Genomic DNA, 21,820 nt, shown 5'->3' with positions numbered 1-21,820 from the left:
TTTCTGTAATCATTAACACTAAAAGTAAGGAACTCCAGGACATCCCTATAGTCTCAGAATACCCAGATGTCTTTCCAGAAGAATTACCTGGGTTACCACCCGATAGAGAAGTAGAGTTTAGAATTCATCTAATTCCGGGTACTACACCAATAGCCAAAGCACCTTATCGATTAGCACCCACCGAAATGCTAGAATTGAAAAAGCAGTTAGATGAATTATTAAGCAAGGGATTTATACAACCTAGTTCATCCCCTTGGGGAGCACCAGTGTTGATTGTGAAAAAGAAAGATGGGTCGATGAGAATGTGTATCGATTATAGGGAACTAAATAAAATTACAATTAAGAATCGATACCCATTACCTAGGATTGATGATCTTTTTTGATCAACTTCAAGGCGCTAGGTATTTTTCTAAAATAGACTTAAGATCCGGATATCACCAGCTGAAAGTACAAGAAGAAGACATACCTAAAACTGCTTTCAGAACTAGGTATGGCCATTATGAGTTTACAGTCATGCCCTTTGGACTAACAAATGCCCCAGCAGCATTTATGGACATGATGAATCGGATCTGTAAACCATATTTGGATAAATTTGTAATTGTATTCATCGACGATATACTTATTTATTCCAAAAGTCAGGAAGAACATTGCGAGCACCTACATGCACTCTTAACTTTGTTAAGAAAAGAAAAGCTTTATGCCAAATTCTCAAAGTGTGAATTCTGGCTACAAGAAGTACAATTTTTAGGTCACATGGTGAATCACGAAGGAATTCACGTAGATCCTTCTAAAATAGAAGCAATCACCAAATGGAAGGTCCCGCAAACAGCTATGGAAATTAGAAGTTTTCTAGGCTTAGCTGGATATTACAGACGATTTATTAAGGATTTCTCTAAGATAGCTGTACCTTTAACTAAGCTGACCTGTAAAGTCATTAAGTTTGAATGGGGACCTAGACAAGAAGAAGCTTTTAAAATTTTAAACCACCGATTGACGAATGCTCCAATTTTAGCCTTACCCGAAGGAACAGAAGATTTTGAAGTATATTGTGATGCTTCAAAATTAGGATTTGGATGTGTGTTGATGCAACGCAAAAAGGTAATTGCGTATGCTTCCCGACAGTTGAAAAAGCACAAAGAAAACTATACGACTCATGATTTAGAATTAGGAGCTATAGTTTTTGCCCTTAAGATTTGGAGACACTATCTGTACGGAAGTAAGTTTACTGTTTATACAGATCACAAAAGCTTAAGGTACATATTTGGGCAAAAAGAGTTAAATATGAGGCAAAGAAGATGGATGGAAATCCTAAGCGATTACGACTGTGATATTCAATATCACGAAGGAAAGGCAAATGTAGTCGCAGATGCCTTAAGTCGTAAGTATCAGGAGAAGCAAAAGCGAGTCCGTGCTCTTAGATTAAATCTACAAGTAGATTTAATGGAGCAATTGAAGAAAATTCAAGAAACCGCAATCAAGGATGATGCTGAAGAAATAAAAGGATATACAAAGGAACTGGAACAAGGAAGTGATGGAATTTAGAGATTCCACAAGAAGAGAATTTGGGTACCTAAGCAAGGAGATTTAAGAAATAAGATTTTAGAAGAAGCTCATAAATCTAGGTATACCGTACATCCAGGAAATAATAAAATGTACCAAGATTTAAGAAATAATTTCTGGTGGATAGGTATGAAAAAGGATATAGCCAGTTATGTATCTAAATGTCTTACCTGTTCACAAGTAAAAACAGAACATCAGAAACTTTCAGGATTACTACAACAGCTAGAAATGCCTGTATGGAAATGGGAACTCATAACAATGGACTTTGTTACTAAATTACCCAAAACCAGAAAAGGTAGTGATGCAATTTGGGTAATTGTGGACCGATTAACCAAATCAGCTCATTTCCTACCTATGAAAGAAACCTTTAGCATGGAAAGGTTAGCAAAGTTGTACGTAGACGAAGTGGTATCCTTACATGGAGTTCCACTCTCCATTGTATTGGATAGGGATAGTCGTTTCACTTCCCATTTTTGGACGAGTTTCCAGAAAGCAATGGGAACCCGACTAAATTTGAGTACGGCATATCATCCACAAACAGACGGACAAAGTGAAAGGACAATACAAACCCTGGAAGACATGCTTCGAGCATGTGTAATTGATTTTGGTGGTAATTGGGATAGCCACTTACCCTTAATTGAATTCTCCTATAATAATAGTTATCATTCAAGCATCGAAGCTACTCCATTCGAAGCACTGTATGGACGCAAGTGCAGAACCCCAGTTTGTTGGGCAGAAATAGGAGAAAGTCAATTATCAGGTCCAGAAATTGTGCAAGAAACTACTGACAAGATAACTCAAATCAAGGAAAAACTAAAGACGGCTAGGGATCGCCAGAAAAGCTATGCAGACAATCGTCGTAAGCCACTAGAGTTTCAAGTAGGAGACAAGGTACTTTTGAAAGTCTCTCCTTGAAAAGGAGTAGTACGATTCGGTAAGAAAGGAAAGCTGAGTCCAAGATACATAGGACCATTTTCAGTAATGCAACGAATAGGACCAGTTGCTTATCGATTATAACTACCAGAAGAATTAGCTGGAGTACATGATGTGTTTCATGTATCCAATCTCAAGAAGTGTATATCAGACGAATCCCTAGTAGTACCTCTTCAATATGTAGAGGTAAATAAAAAGTTAAAATTCGTAGAGAAACCACTGCAAATAGAAGACAAGAAAGTCAAGTTTCTCAAACACAAGCGACTAGTGCTAGTCAAAGTCAAATGGGATTCAAAGAGAGGACCAGAATACACTTGGGAGCTGGAATCAGAAATAAAGCGGAAATATCCTCATTTATTCCAGTAAATCTCGAAGACGAGATTTTTCTTAAAGGTGGGGAGGATGTAACAACTCTCACTAAAATTAATACTTAGTAAGTTAATTATCTATTAAGGAAACCCTAATTGAGAAACCCAAGCAATTCTGCATAAACCCTAAAATTTTCATAACAATCAGAATCAGGATCAGGGCCCCTAAAACTCAAGGGGGGTAAACCCTAATCTATATTTATCTTCAAAATTCGTTGTTGAAGCTGAAATTAATCGTACAGACAACTCACCAAGGCTATCTAGGACACGAAACACCCTACCCTACTTTTGTTACCTGTCACGCCACGCGACAGGAACACATGTCCCTGTCGCGACACGCGAGGGGGACAAACTTCGGGTATAAATAGGGGGCCTTGGGACTTGCATTCTGTTGTTCATTCGACGAAGAAATTCGTTGTATACGTTGAGTTATAACAGAAACAGTACACAACACACACTAATCTCGAAACGCTGCCGCAATCAGGGTAATAACTCGATCGCTATTACGATTCAACGTCCGATCGATTGTAACTATCCAACGATTGTTTAAGTGCTGCTCAAATTGAGTTTATACTTTGTTATTCATCGTGATTTCGACTTGAATGTTTGAGTGTTGTTCGAACTCGGACTATACTCTGTCATTCGTTGTGAATCCGCTGAATTGTTAAGTATTGCACTTGTAAATCGTTGTGAGGGTTTAATCTCGTGAATTGTCGTAACTGCTGTATTAGTTACTAACCCGTTTGTGTGTGCATTGTTATTTAAATTAGGTTAATCAAGGCTAATCAGTAGGCTTATACTCTGCTCGTTAAATCTGCAATGTGAGTCATTCTCTTTTTATCAACTGTTTTACAATACTCCAAAATTATTTTTCAAAGTTATAATTACAGTGATTAAGTTTATGTAATCACCAAATTACAGCCGGTATGTGGGGTATTGTGCACATTACTATTGTTTTTATCACTTTAGGTGGGCGAACCTAATTAGTGATACCCGTCACCATTGGGGTAGCCAATGGGGGATATGACCACAGTCACCGAAGCGAGTCGAGCGACAAATACTGTGGGTAGTTGGTTTGAGATCAGAAACATTGTAATCTCTCTTAATACTGTATATTATAACAAATGAGTCGTTTTAGTAAAAATGAACGATTCACTTAGTATTTCCCCGCTGACAAAAAACCTTTTTCAAACATGTTTCAGGTGATCTGTTGTGAGCAAAGAAAAAGTGTCGTGGAGCATTACAAGCTTAGAAAAGTGGCTCAATGTAAATAAATAAAGAAACATGTTTTGAGAAATAAAGATTCCAGTGAAATCACCTTACTGTAAATTATGGGATTTATCCCTATATTATATAAACGAGCAAGTTTTAATATTAAAAGATCCTGTATTAAAAGACTTCCACTGTCGCCTAAATTAAATACCACGGGATTTCCTGCGTCACGGCTCTGGACCGGGTTAAACCAGGACCGAGGGCCGTGACACTATTGTTCCCAAAAATGACATAATTTTTTATGATGTTCTTTTAATAATTCCTCGATCCGTCGAATATTATACAAATGTATCAAAAAATATAACATATGCGAAAAGGCATGAAAAAGACATAAGACATGTCATGACATCGAGTTTGAGGAAAAGGGATGAAGAAAGAATGAAGAAGAATGTTGAGTATTAGGTAGAAGATTTGAAGAAAGTTGCTGAAGAAGCTAAATTAGAGGAAGAGAAGCTAGAAGAAAAAGTTGTTGAAGAAAAAGTTGTTATTAAAGAACAGCAAGTTGAAGAAACTGAGACGAAGATTGAAAGTTCGGTTGAAGTGAAGGATGAAGTTGGTGTTGAAGAACAGGAGAAGATTGCTGATCAGAAGCAGAAGGAAGTAAACACCGAGGTGCCAATCACTGAGGTAAATTCCAATTCTGAAATCTTAAATGAAACAGTTGAACAGTGCAAGAAATGCATGGAAATGTGCAGAGCTTGTATTGAAAAAGACGAAAAGTTCAGAACAAGAGATCTTGAATTCACCAAAATTGAAGAAGTTTTCAAAAATAAATACAAAGAAATGTTAGAAAATGAAAAAGTTTTAAAAGAAAATGATGAAAAACTTTCAGAAAAAATGTAAAATGTTAGAAAAAGAAAATGAAGTTTTGAAAGAAAATGTTTTGAAAAAGACAGAAGAATGTGATAAAAAAGAAAATGCTTTTCAAGAAATGAAAAAAGAATATGATTCAATAAAAGTGGCATATCACGTTACAAAAGAGTCATATGAAAATGTGAAAAGTCAAATGACACTTATTCAATCGAGATTAGGGTATTGTTCTGAAACAACTGATATGTTTAAGCGACAATATGAAATAAAACAACAAGTTGTAAATTCTTATATTGAGGATGTTGCTAAACTTAAGCGTCAGATTCCTGATTTAGAACAGGAAAATAACAAGTTAAATAGTTATCATGCGTCATCATATGTACTTGAACGTATTTTCAACATAAAACCGGGTGATGATGATTCTTAGAAAAACAAAAAGGGCATTGGCTCAGAGTATCATCAAGTCCCTCCACCGGAAAAGTTTGCATTTTATGATGATGAAAAGGTCGAAAAAGCTTTCAACATGGTAGATCAATTGCCAGATAACATTGACGTAACCTATTCCAAATCTGATGATTCTAGTGATTCAGAGGTGGTAGGTAAGGTCGTTGAATGTGTGTTGAAAGAAGAGTCGGTTGAAAAAGGTAAATCTGAATCACAGGATGGAAATGAAGGTAGTTTTCATGAAGAATATCTGAAAAACTCAAAATCTGAGAAAAATTTGAATGATGATTCAAAAGGATTGGTTTATACCATGATTGGATCAGACAAATTATTCTTAGATATTGTAATCCCGATTCAGAATATGATTTCAGAAAAGATTGACAAAGTTTTCAAGATGGTTGAGATTGAAAAGTCTGAAATTCCAAAGTTTGCTGGAAAGAGTCACAAAACTTTTTATAACAAACCTGGTTACAAGAAGAAAAGCATGAAGGCTGGGTTGGGTTATAAGAAGAAACAAAGTTGGAATAAAAATGAAACGCCAAATTATCAGACAAAAATGAATTTTGATCATGGAACAAGTTCCGAAGAAGAGAAAGAACTCCAATTTAGACGACAGTCTAATGAAGAGTTTTATGCTCAAAAGAAAAAGCAACAACAACAGGTCAAGATATCTCAAAAAGAACATGTTTTAAATGTGATCAAACAGGACATCTTGCACGCAAGTGTCCAAATCTGAAACCTGTCGATGTTGAAACAAAGAACAAGTCTGATAATGTTCAAAAACAGAAATCTGAGAATGTGAAACAAAGGTCAACCAGATTTTATTCAAAACAAACTTGGAGGTACAACACAAACAAGTTTGCTTCGAATCAAACTTGGAAATCAAATCTGAATAGGTTCAATTCTAGATAGACCTGGAATTCTCACACACCCAGATTCAAACAACGCAAAGTTGGCAAACATCAGTTGATATGACAAAACCCCAATAGTTTTGGAAGCCAAATGTTGTTCAAAGTCAAAATATGCAAAAAGAGTCACATTTTTACAAACGAGGGACTCCAAAAGGTCAAACATGGTCTACTAAGAAACAAATCGCTTCGGTAAATGATGAAAAAGTTGAAATTAAAATTGAAAAAGTCTTTGTACAAAATGACAAAGATTTTCCAAAGTTGAATGAAGCATATTGTGTTGAAATGCCTATGGTCAAACAAACCTGGGCTAAATTGTTTAAGTGATTGAATAGTTGAATGTGTAGGTGCTCAAGAAAATTGAAGACTGTGAGAATGGAAATCGGAGCAGCCTGGCACAACAGGAAGAGAAGGCTGCTGAACCCTGTGATGATTAAACAGGGAGTTTATTTGATTTCTGTACATAAATAAACAATATTTCAAAAACACTAAAAATTGAAAAAATTTAAAAAAAAAACCAAAAATATGTTTTTATTTTGTCAAAAAATTTTAAAAAAATCAAAAATATGTTTGTTTTTAAATTTGTCAAAAAATTCAAAAATTCAAAAATATGTTGATTGAATATGCCGAAACCCTCACGGCGGAACAAACATGATTAATTTCACAAGATTGAAAAACGGTTTTCAAACTGTAAAAAATCAATGTGTTGTAAATCATGGGGGTAATTATTGCTTCATACGTTATATTTTTTTTTTTGCAAAACAGTGCACGAAAAGCAAAAAATGGATGGCGAGACAAAGCTATCTACATCGGTTATCAAATTTTCTTTAAATGGTTTTGCATTTTAGGGGGAGTAAGAATATTTCAGAAAATACAAAAACATTTGAAAATTTGAAAAAGCCAAAAACATTAGAAAATCTAAAAGCCAAAAACATGAAAAAATGAAAAAGAGTTTTTGTGTAAAAAGAGGAAATGATAGTACATCAGTAGACAATCACAGTACGCTAAAGAAATGGAATGTTTTAATGTGATAAACGGTCTCACTGATGATATGCTAGTAGGTTTTTACACGCTTAGTAGATTGTTTTCGAGATATAAACCTAAATATCAAATACTTTACTTATCTCGTGGGGAACATCTCTCGGATATATGGGTAACCCCTGAAATCTTGTTTGAGAGATTGCCTGATTCTGAGATACTAGGTCTTTATACTGTTTGATATCTGGGGTATTATACCTGATCTTCTGATTTTGCGGAAGCAATGGCCTAGACCTCGTATAATACTTTATGCGCTTTTAAAGCTTACCTTCTGCACAAAAATTGAGTAAATATCGAAAGATATGAATCAATTGCAGTTGAAGAAAAGATTCCCTAAAGGGAACACACCTAAAGTCGAGCCTTCGTCTCTTTGACTGAACGGAAGTTCATACCTGAGCTCTCAAGGTCTCGCACTAACCCAGATACAGATATCAAATTGGTATACTCACCTGTAAGACTGAATCTAGGGAATTTTGATACGGGAGTATATTCTGAGGTGGGACACGCGAATAAGTTAAGTCCTTAAAACACTAAATCCGTATCTCGAAACAGTTGAACTTTGTGTGAAAAATTAAGTAGATCAGTATACTGACAATCTAAGTGAATCGTTTAGAACTTAAAGTGTTTAAAGCTCAACGATGCTAGTGATTTGTCATAAACTGATATGATTCTCTGACACAAACTCAAACAAAAATATTGTCTGTAAATATGTTTGTAAATATTTCTTTACTGCTTTATATTTCAGAAAACCCAAAAAGATTTTGATTTCACTTTAGTTTCGACAACCGATGTCTGAGTGCTGAGTTTCAAAATCTAAGTATGCTGATCGTGTTTTTGAAAATAAAACAAGTTCATTAATTTGAAACTTGAAGTTTTAAAATAAAAAATCAAAAACAGTTTGTGAGATCTCCAAGGTCATTAATTTGGACTTGGATGATTAACTATGAGGGATTTGGATGCTCATATTGTTAAAATCTGTAAAAGAGCCAATTTCCGATCTTGATTCACTAAAACTGCCAAATCTTTAAAGTTTATTGATAAGGGGAGAGTATCAAGTATTTCTGGATATATTCATATTATTATATTTTAAAGCCAGGATCTTGATTTAGAAAGATTAATTGAGCCAGGTTACAATTCCTGAACAATTGGATGATCAAAATGTTTGTACTTATAAACGTTTGAGAGATTGCAGATATTGTACCAGACTACGATCCCGACAGCCGAGTCTAAGGGGGAGTCTGAAGACGAGCTCAACGCAAGAGGAAGCGTGGATTCAAGGAGCCTTGTAACTATCTCAGAGGAGCTTGTATACGGAAAGCCAGGTGTCGAACCCAAAAGCACGGAAGCTTGACGAAAGGGGGAGCCTGATGAAGAAAAGAGCCTACAGAAAGGAGAAGCTGAAGCTAAAGACAGATCCACGGGGACTCTGTTCAAGCAATAGGGAGTCTACGTTGTTGAAGACGTGTTAAAGCTTCAAGAAGACTCGTAGAGAGAGAGAAAGACAAGACGCTACGAGATTGACTGCGGCAATATCCAAGGGGGAGTCTGTTAGTGCATTTGTCTATTGCCTTCATCAATCCGAGCCGTAGCGAGAAACAGTTCAAAACGAGTCGTTATATTGTAATATCTAGTCAAAAGGCAAGGTGGCAATCTTGTAATAATGAGAAATCTCATTAAAGTTCCTTGGCCTATAAATAGGAGCTTTAGGCTTTAGATTAAAGACTTTTGCTTCATTTGGTGATTTGGAGAGCTCTAGATCTAGAGAGAGAGTCTAGAGAGAGAAAGTGATTCGAGGTGCTGTACTTTATCAAAACTTATATAGAATCACGTTTATATTACATCGTGTGTGTTAGGTCGCGTTCGTGTACGGATTCCGCACGTCACACGTTCGTTTCGCAATCGTTTCGGAGTCAAAACCGGTCCTACATGTTGTACGATATTTGAAATAAGTATATAGCTATATTTATTTTATAAAACAAATTCGTATTGTTTGATAAGTATAAACTATATTTATTTTTATGAAACGAATTCGTATTGTTCGATAAGTATAAACTATATTTATTTTTATAAAAAGAGTTCGTACTGCTTGATATTCGAAATAAATATATAAACTATATTTATTTTATAAAACGAAATCGTGTCGTTTGATATTTGAAATAAATATATAAGCTATATTTATTTTATAGAAAGAATTGTCGAAATAATAAAAGAATACGTTTTATTTTATAACAGCATTGTCGAAAATAATATTCAAATCGTCGTTTCCGTGATATTGTAAAGTGTTGTCGATATTTGTATTTGTATTTGTTTTACTAAAAGATTACTTGAATTCCGATAGTTTGTTTTATAATAAAACGCGTTTTAGTTTTACGTATTTTCTCGAAAAACAGGCAGAGTTTCCTCTGTTTTTGAACAGCCCCGACAACTAAAGTGTCGTTATTTTATCAAAATTCAACAATATATTCAACAATATTTACGTATAACCAATTTATATGAACGAAAAAATAAATCAAAGTATACTTTAACTATCGATTCGTCATTTTATTTCAGTTTGAGCTTGTTTTCACGAAATGAGTTAAAACTATATAAAAATAACCTAATCAGTCTCGTCATTAAACCTTTACCATTTCTTGTGTTGTTTCGCGGAAAAGTAAACTGAGTTGACCGAGTCGACTCATCGAGTTGACCAGGTTTGACCGAGTTGACTCGGTTTGAACGAGTCAACCGAACCGAGCCGTCTGACCGAACCGCGAGACCCGAACCACAGGTTGACCAATGCTGACCAAGCCCGACCGTTGTTGACTGTTGACACGTCCACAACGACACTGAACCGAAACCAGACCCAACCGAGTTGCTGTTGACTTCTTGACCCGAGCCACTTCCCAAATCTGAACTGAACCGAGCTTACTACTGGAACCGAAGTCGTGACCTGAACCAAATCTCACGCCGCTCCTCTACATCTTCAACATCAGCCATTAACATCATCTTCAACAAAAAAAATTTCAAGAAAAATTAAAAGAGTTAATCAGGGGGGTGTTACTGTGAACCTGAGCCTTGAACCACCGCTACTGCCCCCCCCCCCTTCGTCCACCGCTGTTCTTGCCGTCGTCGGCGTCCGCCGCCGCGTGAGCGGCGGCGCCGCTCCCTTTTCTCCCGGTCTCTCTCTTTCTCCGCCACTCCTCTGTCTCTCTCTATCTTTCTTGGTTTCGCTATCACACCCCTGAAAAATCGAACCCAAGTCGGAGGAGGGTGGATCTAACAGATCTGGAAGATGAAGGAGATGGAGACGAGTGAAGGCACTTCCCGAAGAACCCTCAGTTTGCGGCCGCCAACGTCCAAACCACCACATCTGTTGCTCGAATGGATAAATGGATGCCATAAACGAGTCCAGGAGGCTTGATTTAGGAGGGGTACGCGCCGTCACACGCCAAACAGGGGCGGTGGCGCCGCCGCGGCTTCGCCGTGCTCTGCTGCTGTGCCATGCCGGCTCCGCCGGCTTGCCTGCCGGAGTTTGGCCTTGTCTGTCGAGAGAGAGAGAGAGAGAGAGAGAGAGAGAGCACTGTGGGTGTGTGTCTGAAGATGTTTGAGAAAAATGAGGGGTGTGGCTAAATTCTTTTATTTATATTCAAAGTTCGGTTAGTAGGCTTTGGGCTTGGGCCCAAGGCCCACAAGCCCAATCCCCGTGTTTAGTGGCCCGTCAACCTATACGCACCGTTTTTGCATCCTGAACTATCTGTAATGTCGTAAGTTAAAATGTTTGGGTTTAATGTTCGTTAATTAGTATCAATTACGTCGTTTGCTCGCCCGTTCGTCGACTACGGTAATAATCGTGTAAAATTGTGTCGTTATCGTTTTAATCCGTTTTTCGATCCGGTTTCGACTTCGATGATAAAAATATAATCACGAATCTAAATATATCGTAAAATTTAAGTTTTGGAGGTATTACGTGTCTCCGATGCTTCCGTTTTGTTGCCGATGTGCTCCCGCAGTCGCGTTTTCCGTTCATGTTTGTATCTTGTGACGTTTGGAAGCACGATAATTTCGTAAAACCTAATTTATAAGTATAAAATATTCGCATAAAATTCGTATTTGTCAGCGTTGTCAGTATTTCATACGGTTTCAGTTCGTTGTCGTTTAACGTTTAACAGGCTTTTCCGTAAATCACCATTCATGCACTGTAAAGTCGATTAGACGTTCCTAGGCACTCCAAAGGCCTAATTAAGTTTATTTATGTCTTAAACACTATTTATTATCACTTTAATCACTGGTTAATTATGTAATTAAGGGCATGAATTACCTGTTGTCACATTTTCCCCATGTTAATAAAATTTCGTCCTTGAAATTTATACTATGTTAACTCCTTGGAGTTATATTAAGCGTAGGTAAATAAATATGAATAATACCAAAGTGAATGATCATGAAATCGAATCAAGATTTATTCGAATTATGGGAATTCAAGTACATACTACAACAATAAGAACCCAACGGTTAAAAGTAATGTGTTTCAGAATTTGATGTCAATGGGAAAATGAGACATATGATACAGTCACCAGTGTGACTAGTTAATAGGGGTCCAATAAAAGAGGAATTTTGAGCAATAGGATTCCATATGAACGTTGACAATATGTAAATGAGTTCCAGAAGCAATAACATTCACTAGATGAACTTGGAATCAACAAGCTCAAATGTAATAGTTTGCATGAAATGCTCGATCGTGATCAGCACAAGCTGCAAGTTATACCGACGCCACAAGGTGTCGTAGTGAATGAAACAATTCAATTATAGCGGTGATCGAACAAGTATTACCTTTGTTTTGCATGAAACGCTCGATCATGATTAGCTCAAGCTAAAAGTTTACACCGACACCACAAGGTGTCATAGTGATTTAAATAATTCAATAATAGCGGTGATCAAACAACTTCACCGTATTTGAATTCAACTGAAGGTTCAACGAAGTAAATCTGAACGTTTGTTCTAAACAAACATCGAAAGATTTTCAATTGAAGATGGAGCATCAAAGAAATAACGTTTTCGATCGAAAATGAAGAAGCAATGAGTATCGCAAAACATTCAATCGATAATGAAACAAACGTTAGTAGGTACACCGAAATATAAAATGAATTTGTGTATCATCGTCTTAACACACGATTGTGTTAAGACTGCTTTAATATGATAAATCAAAGCGGATTTAAAACAAATCAATAAATAAATAATTAAATCCGTGCATGATATACGTAAACGAGATTAGCTCAAGCTTCAAATTGGTGAGACACCACCACAAGGTGTTGAAATCAACAAACGACTTAACGGAGTCGTAGACCAAATAAGTCTACTACGACTCAGAACAAATGAATTGCTTGTTAATACAAAATTTAATATGATGTTTTCAATACATCATATGGTGTCTTGAATTGAATATGTGTAATGGATAAGTTCATACAATTGAACTTGGTTTTGGCGCAATCCATCAATAAATACAGGTACCGACAAGGAAATTTCGGCATGGTTACGACGAAAAACCATGTACGTAACTTGGAAAGAAAGAGGAGTTCCAAGAATTTCGTTGACTCGATAGCAAGGAGTCAACACTTACAAAAATGTAGGTCATCCGAATCACAAAACAATAATTAGACATAGCGAAATAATATTTGAAATTTTGATGAAGACGATCATTCGAAGTGAAACCACATGCATAAAAACGATGCATGTGTAACATCTGAATTTTTGCAAGAATTGAAGTAAATGAATGTTCGCTATAATGAAAGAAATTTTCGTGATACAATGACCATTAAGAGGAGTAGAGATGTGAAAATCTACTCACTAGATGAAAAAAGTCGGAATTTCAATAAAAGAAATTTAAGGACTTTACTGGGTTTCGTGTGATAACCGGTTGTTAAGTGACATTACCATGGAATGTCAAACATAGCGTATTCGTCATTGATGAGATAGGGGGATACGTGACATGCGTCTTCTCCTTGCCGTGATTCATGTCGTTGCAGGATCGCGTGATAAGCTGTCGCATCCTGATCGGTAGTTCTCCTGCTGACAGGATTAGCATCATCGCTTAAGTGCTCAATCGTGTCTTCTCAAAGACCTTGCCTCAAAAGTCGTATGTGATGCACTTCAACCTCCGTTGATGCATCGTTTGAGTTTCATGAAATTTGCACGTCGGTACTTCGTTTTGCGTAGGTTACCTGCTTGGTTAAATAAAATAGCATACACGACATAATATTGGTGTTTACCCGAGTTAACAGACGAGGTTCCTACGTGACGACCTTTAATGAACTTCCACATAAGTTCCCAAAGGTTCTAAATGCATGTTTCCTAAACTCTCAAAGTTTTGTTTACTTCGTGTAATCATTTCGTGTACCGTGTATTGATGTGCGTGTAGTGTAATATATTTTTAATGTATATTTTAAGCCCTTTTTACACTTTTAGCCAAGTTTTAAATTTATAAAACACGATATATTTTTTTTTGGGTAAAGGGTTACCCCGGTGATTCTATTAAAACAACCGCAAATTAAGTACAAGTAGTGTGGATGAGTTCCACACTAGTTCATATACAGGACATGCCCCATATATGTAGACCAATCAAAACAAGAGAAACTAAGACACCACAAAACCTAGCCTACTCTAGATCAATAAAGATATCCAGTAGACAAGACCAAACAAAACACAAAACAGCTAACGTCAACCTCCATCATCAAATACGAAGGAACTACAATCTAGCAGCCCCTTAGCATGCATCAAAGACATCCTATCCATTGAAAATTTTTGTGGAGGAGGTGCTTGCCCCTGCTTTGGAAGACAAAGGAGATGTACCCGAAGTCATAAAATCACTAGTTTCGTTATAAGCTTCAAGAACCTCCTCATCATCCGAATCCTGCTGATCATGGTGTGCATTACTTGAAGAACCCCAAACCGGATCTTCATCCAGTAACGCACCGAACCTATTTTGAATTTTAACCTTGGATGGAGGAACCGAAGATGAAGCCCCCCCATTCGGTTTCGGACCAACCGGCCTATATTCAAACTTCTGCTTCTGCTTATTAACAGGAAATCCAGTTTTTCTCGCCACTTTCTTGCGATCCACATCCATGAAACCATCCTTGTCTACAACAGGCGATTTCTCTTGCTTACGAGTATTGTTCCCAACCTGCTGTTTCAGGATCTTCGTAGGCTCTTTAGGAGCCCTCCTAGTCTGCCTCGGACAAGTATCATCAGAATGGCCAAAGACTTTACAGTGAGAGCATCTATGAGGACTCCATTCATACTCCACATATAGTTTCTGTTTACAAAAACCTTCACCCTCCAGGTTTGGAATCGCTACAACTATCTCATCCTTAAAATCATTATCAGCTGAGATTTCTAACAGAGCTCGAGCATAACTACTCCTTCCCCACGAATCCATACACATTGATGAAGTGTAAGTGTCCAACAATTTCGGCTCGCCAATAGCCGTAGCAATCATACTCAATCCATCCTCCGTGTAAGCAACAATCGGAACATCATGTATTTTGACCCACACTTGCAATTTCTTTACCTCCTTCTTTTCAAGTTTTGAAGTTGGAGACCAAATATTTAGAAAAATAGGCTGAGCTCGGATAATCCAAGGACCCTCCTTAAGCACATTCATCATCCCAGCTTCATCCGCAAACTTGAAAAAGAAGAACCCATTGGCATTCATCATGGATTTTTGCAATCCAAACTTTTTCCAATTATTCCGTACATAATAATCCACTACTGGGTAAGCAACTCGATCCCCCAAGAAGTAACCGTAGAGAGTATATGCTAACTTGTCCTGAACAGCCCGAATAGAGTCTCGAGGAAGCACCACATCACAGCCTTCATGCAAATCAGGGCTAGCAAGAGTTCTGAAATTTACCTTGACAGGGTTTGCTGCCACAACCGAATCTGCATAAGACTTCGGAGTTGAGCTTTTATCTTCAGCACTTCGGTTAACCTGAAACTCCTGACCAAAATTCACATTATCCGAAACCCTAGATGCCGTTCGCACCTTCTCCCCCTGATCTGAAACATTGCTGCTTGAACGTTCCTCAACAACGTGAGGCTTCCTGAGTTCGGTCTGAGGCACCTGAACTGATCCCCGACGCGGTAACCACTTAGTTCCGTCAACATCCATAATACGGCTGGCAAAACCCTCAAAGGAGTATTTTAGTTTGCCGCCATCATCATGAGGAAGACGATCCTCCATTCCGGACATAACTACTCTCTCCAATAATCAATGAAACACCAAACGAAACATCAAGAACACCAGCCTTCTACAATAGCAACAATCAGAACCCGGACCAAAACCCTAATCTAGGTGGCGATTGAAAACGAGACAAAACCCTAATTTTAGACGATCACTGCTGTTAACAGAACCTGTAGGAGAAAACAGACCTGTTAATCATTAGATTTCGACGAAGAATTAGTGTTTCATGCAGTGGGGACGATCGTCAGGCGCTAGAGAGAGGATTATGTTTTCCGGAATCATAAAACACGATATTTACTAACACTAAACACACATATGGGCAAGTGCACCCATCGTGGACGTAGTATAGTGTTGGTAAGATACCGAGGTCGTCCAAGGACACAAGAGCTTTTAGTACCGGTTTATCCTCAACGTCTAATCAAATCAAAAAGTTAGAAAAGGTTTTTTAAACTAAGAAAATAAAAACTAACTAAATGCTGAAAAATAAAATAAAAATAAAAACAGATAGACAAGATGAATCACTTGGATCCGACCCGTGTATTAGTATAACCTTTGATTATTTTCGCACTTTTGCACTTGTTTAAGTGATTATCTTAGTTATTGTAGTAGGCCCCTCTTTTGAAGGCGACGTTACCCTCAACCCAGTAGTTTGAGTCAGCAAGGATACAATCCTAAAGGGTTGGATTATTGGAAGATAATGAATTAAGTTATTAATGCAAATTATGGTAGGCCCCGCTTTTGGCGGTGACGTTACCCTCGACTAAGTAGTCTGAGTCAGCAGGGATACAGTCCTAAATAGTCGGGTTATAGTATTAATAGTAGTTAACTTATGAGGGGGTCAAAGAGTTTGGATCCCCGCCATCCAATACCTATGAGCATTGAAGGAGATCCTACTAAATTTGACCCAGGTCCCTTGCAGGACCTCTAAACGCTGAACAAGGGCAAGACCCTTACCAAACTGTTCCCTTAACCCCTGACCAGGTAGCCAACATACCTCCATATAGACCGTGGAGATATGAATGGTGAAAATCTTTTATTTTATATAGACAGTAAAATAATGCCAAGACACCACGGACAAACGATAAGGAAAGATCACCTTCAACATAAGTAACTAGTTATTAAAGTCATTAATACAAAACCAAATAAAAAGTGTAAAAGATTAAAAATAAAAAGTATTATACTAAACACTTGTCTTCACCAAGTGATGTAAGAGACTTAGGCAAACATGGCCTTGATTGTCAAGAACTCTTACGATCAATCTTGGATCCCGAGACGACTCACACACTCTATGATGGACAATGGATGATGGTGGTGGATGATGGTGTTGTGGTGGTGGGTGGTGGATGAAGTGTGAGAGAGGTGGTGTGCCAAGGGATGAGTTGCAATGAAACCAAGCACTCCTATTTATAGGCTGAACAGAAGGCTGGGCACGGCCCCGTGTCCGCTGGACACGCCCCCATGCCTGTCTGACACTCTCTCTCTTCATTAATTGTAATTCGCAATTACAATTAATGCGCCTGCTGTACTTTCGCCACGCCCCTGTGTCCGCTGGACACGACCCTGTGGTGGGCAATAGAAGCTTATATAGGTTTGTCTTTTCTGCTGCTTCTTGGGCACGGCCCCGTGCTGGCTGAGCACGGGGCGTGTTCAGTCTTCTGTCTTCTCTATTTTGCTTGGGAGGATGCCGTTGAGGGGTCGGGCAATCCACTTGTGTTCCTTTTCTTGTATTTATGTTAGATTTAGCTGTCTTTTTGCTTCTTTTGTGAATTTGAGCTCATTTAATCCTGAAAATACAAAAGGAAGACAAAAGCACTCTTTTTCCAACATTAGTACTTAAAAAGGGTTAGTTTTATTCCTCATTTGATGTAATTTATATGTTGCATTTTACACACATCAAATACCCCCACACTTGAACTTTTGCTTGTCCTCAAGCAAAACTCTTTAATATGTGGCTTACACTCCCAAATGGAATGGGTAGAAGAGAAGGTTTTGGCTTGTCATAGAGTGTCGGGAATCCAAGATCTTTTCAGGCTTTATTTTTATTTATTTACAATCCTGTTCGTTATGATTTATTTAGAACGTTTCATAGGATAAATTATTTATTTGGGCATAACATGCCTTTTTTTAAAATTCCATTTATATACAAGTTCACATACCTCACTGGAGAAATCACTCACACTCGGCCGAAGGTGTATTTTAGTGAATCACTCGAGAGCGGCATGGAACTTATTCCTACCATAAGCTTGCCAAGCAATCAATCCTCCTCCTTTTTAACTTGTTACCTTTGTAAATATCAAGAGGACTTTTTGGGTAAAGGCTTGGGCTAAAGGTGGGTGAATGGGTTAGTGGTTAGTAGAAAAGGGCGAAAAGCGTATAAAGCGTCGGTTTTCGTAAAACATTTTGTTTTAGTGACTTTTTATTTTTTTTGTGAAGTATTTCTTCAAACAAGCTTTTTGTTTTAAGAGCTTTGTTTGTTTATTTCAAACTTCATCATTTTTTTTTCGTCACACGAAAAACCAAGCTTGTTACTAAAATAAAGGGTAAAAATAAAAAGGGTTTTGGTGGGTAAAAGGGTTTTTAGGGTGAAGAAATGAAAGGTTTAGGCTCAAAGGGGTTAACTAGGGGGAGTTTTTAGGTGGGTGAAAAGAAAATTAAAAATAATGGTTTTGAAAGAAAAAGGGTTAGTCCTAATGCCTCCATCATTTACTTACTTGGGTTTAAGTTGGTAAGGACCGGGAATGAATCGTTGTGGCAAGTTCTAGAGTCGTAAGAACCAAGCGGCTATTCACACAAGAAACGAAAAATGAGCATTTAGTCTAAAGATGTAAATTTGTATGTTCAATAAAGGCTCAAAACTCACTTTTTGTGGGAATGGGGTTTTCTATGTGATCAAGTATATATAATCAAATTTTAACTCAAGCTTGTCATGCCGTTTCATAATTTTCATATGTTGGTTCTTGTTATCACGACGCTCTCGGTTGTAAATTTGTAAAAATATAACCTTATTAATCTTAGGATTCCTAACTTAAACTTTAGACAAGTAAAAAAAATGAAAACTTTTGAAAAAATTTGGGGTGTTTAGCGGTTCCAATAGAGTTTTGTGTAAGGCTTGTTATTAGGACTTGCAAAATTTCAAGGTTTTAGCTTCCCCCCCCCCCCACACACTTAAATTACACACTGTCCTCAATGTGTCCCAAAAGTAAATTTTTAGGTTGATTAGATGTGTAATATGGTATTAAAAGCAAAAATTTATGTTACTGGCAGTCTGGACACTGCCCCGTGTCCGCCGGACACGACCCCGTGGTGAACTGCCAGTAACGAAAACTAACAGAAGGCGAACACGGGGGTGTGTAGGTTAGGCACGGCCCCGTGTCTGACAAAAATCTGCAGAACAGTAACCAAACAGCAGGTCTGGGAGGTGAGCACGGGGGCGTGTTGGCTGGACACGTCCCCGTGTGGACAGTCTGTAAGCCTGAAAAACAGGTTTCTTCCCCCGGTTTTTCCATCCTGGCCTTATGAGTGCTAAGGCTTAGCACTCCAAGCCTTGGTTTGTACCTGTTTCATCATTTAATACCACACCAAGCAACACAAACATCCTACATTACCATAGTTCATTGTCTCAAGCATAAAGTAAAAGAAAAATAAGACGGAAAATAAAAGTAGTCAAGGAAAGTAAATTGTTCAACACTTGGCATGCAGGCCAAAAATTGTTCGATAGATAAAGGGACTTAAACCTGTGGGCTCGCCATCAACCCGCTCCCGCTCCTTCAAACCCCCTACTCCATGTCTTCATCGCTATCATCACCTCCATCCCCATGCCCCGCCATATACTCCCGGATGCTGCTGATATCGTCTTATATATCGTTGATGTTGCGTTCCGCAGCTCCAACCCGGTGGTATGTGTTATTGGCGAGGTTGTAGGTGTTCCTGGTACACATGAGGTTTTCCTACAAAAGATCATGTAAGCTTTGAAAGTTAGGAAAACCGCCTCCTTGTGAGGAGGATTGACCCGGATCACCATGGGGTTGATACTGGTAGTGGGGAGGTGGTGCGTGAAGAACTAGGGCCTCCTGTGGGTTCCATGCATAGCCTTGCGTCCTTTGGAAGCTCACCGACCCGTCTTCCGCCTCATAAAGTAAGTTCATGGCTCGGCAAATGTGGTAGTCAACTCGTCCCGACCATGGGCTTCTTTCAAAGGACCTCGGAATTCGCGTGAAATGCTTGAAAAGACGGTACACCCACCCTCCGAAGAAGATAGGTGTTGGAGCGCGAGCAAGGCGGTTGAGATGCATGTTGCGTAACAGGAGATATGGAACATCGAGAGGCTTCCAGTTGTGGATACAGTGAAGGACAACCAAATCTTTCAACCCTACAACGCCACTACTGTCGTGACGTTGGTTAAGAGAGTATGTGAGGAGCCTATGAATGTAGCGATAGAGCGGATCCCTCAGCTTAGTACTCTTGGTGCTGCTAGGGTTGTAGATTCCTTCACCGATTTGAGCCCATGCGGCTTGACGTTCATTTTCATCCAAGTCTCGTAATCCCCCGGTATTTTCCTCGTTTCCCGATTCCTCTTCCCCGTACAGTCCTATTATAGCTCCAAACTGTGCCTTAAAGATCGAGTACTTTGTCCCGCCACACCGAAATGCAACCCCTTCATTGTCGAACGGGTCACACCTTGAAGTGAAGGTGAAAGTACTGTAGAACTCCATGGTGCATTGATGCACCGACCGAAGCCGAGTGTTCAATGCAACTGCTAGTGGTCCCGTAACGATGTTGTTGAATCGGTCCAGCTGGTCTACCAAGGTTAACAGGTCCGTGCATGCTCGCCTGGGGTACTCCTCGGGTCTCGTTTGAAGTATTTCGTATCTTGCCCTAGCATTGAGCTCACTTGCGTTGAACCTTGTGAACTTTGCCATCTGAAAGAATACACCAAAAGTCAGCACGAAGCAATGAGATTCTTAAAGAAACTGCAAACAGCGGGCTGGACACGGCCCCGTGTTCAGCGGGCACGACCCCGTGTCCAGACGTCTGTAACCCAAAAACTTCATTTTTCGTCCCGGTCCCGAAAATCTGAAAATTTTTGGCCAGGTATGTGCAGTTTCCCCTGAAAATGAAACCCTAAGTGTCGTTTTTCCCAAAACAACCCGTTTACCCTTCCAATTTCATCTTTTTCGGCTCAAAAACAAGGGTTTGAGGTTTTGGTGAGAAATCGGACAAATCTATCAACAATACAAGTGTATTTACTTTCCATAATACTAATCTAAACTAATACTAACAGATTTCATCAAAAATTTGAAGTTCGATCCGGATGAACTTGAAGAACCCTAGATTTTTCCCCAAATTTTTGATGTTTAACTACATGCAAGTAACTAATCTAACTACTAATGATGATAGAATCATACCTTGATGTTGTTAAACGTGGAGGTAACGTCGAAAATCTGCGGAAAATCGCCTTGAACCAGAGCGTTTTCGGCAAAACGGGGCGTGTGGAATGAGGTAACTGTTATGAAAAGAGGGTTTTATCCCGACAGTTGCCTCGACACGGCCCCGTGTCCAGCAGACACGGCCTCGTGCCGAGCAAACGTTTTTTTTTTAATTTTTTATTTTTTTGTGTTCGTGTGTAGGCCCCTATTTTTCCGAAAAATGGTTAGAAGACTTACCGGTTTTTGATGTATACTCGCTTGTTCGTAACATGTCGGGTATGATGTGGACGCTTTTCATTCGCTAACCATTTGAAGTGAGATCTCCTCCTCTTCATCCTCAATGGATCCTCGATAGAGTTTTTGCCGTTGGCCATTGACTTTAAATGGTATACCATTTCGAGCTTTAATTTCTACTGCACCGTGAGGAAAGACATGGGTGACGGAAAAAGGTCCTGACCACCTAGATTTTAGTTTACCCGGAAATAATCGAAGTCGTGAATTAAACAACAGAACTTGATCTCCTACCCGAAATTCATTAGACTTAATATATCTATCATGTAAATTTTTCATTCTTTCCTTATAAATTTCGGAGTTAGAGTATGCATAGTTCCTTAATTCGTCTAATTCATTCATTTGACAGAATCGATTTTTACCTGCAGTTTCTAAGTCTAAGTTTACGTTTTTTATTGCCCAGTAGGCTCTGTGAGCTATTTCTACCGGCAAGTGACAACTTTTTCCATAGACGAGCTTATATGGGGTTGTGCCTATAATGGTTTTATAAGTAGTTCGAAAAGCCCATGAAGCATCGTCTAATTTATCAGCCCATTCCTTTTTATTTAAACCTAC

General features: G+C 38.5%; 1 protein-coding gene across 1 annotated transcript; it reads right to left on the bottom strand.

Moving 5' to 3' along the window:
* Nucleotides 1-14,090: 14,090 nt before the first annotated feature.
* LOC110944960 lies at nucleotides 14,091-15,548 on the bottom strand. The gene has a single exon (XM_022186603.1). It carries the CDS (start codon nucleotides 15,546-15,548, stop codon nucleotides 14,091-14,093), a length of 1,458 nt encoding a protein of 485 aa, XP_022042295.1.
* Between the last annotated feature and the right edge of the window lie 6,272 nt (nucleotides 15,549-21,820).

The sequence above is a fragment of the Helianthus annuus genome, chromosome 6 (genome assembly GCF_002127325.2).
Source record: "Helianthus annuus cultivar XRQ/B chromosome 6, HanXRQr2.0-SUNRISE, whole genome shotgun sequence".
NCBI lineage: Eukaryota > Viridiplantae > Streptophyta > Magnoliopsida > Asterales > Asteraceae > Helianthus > Helianthus annuus.
Note: the sequence above shows the minus strand (reverse complement) of the source record. Positions and strands in the feature narration are given on the sequence as shown.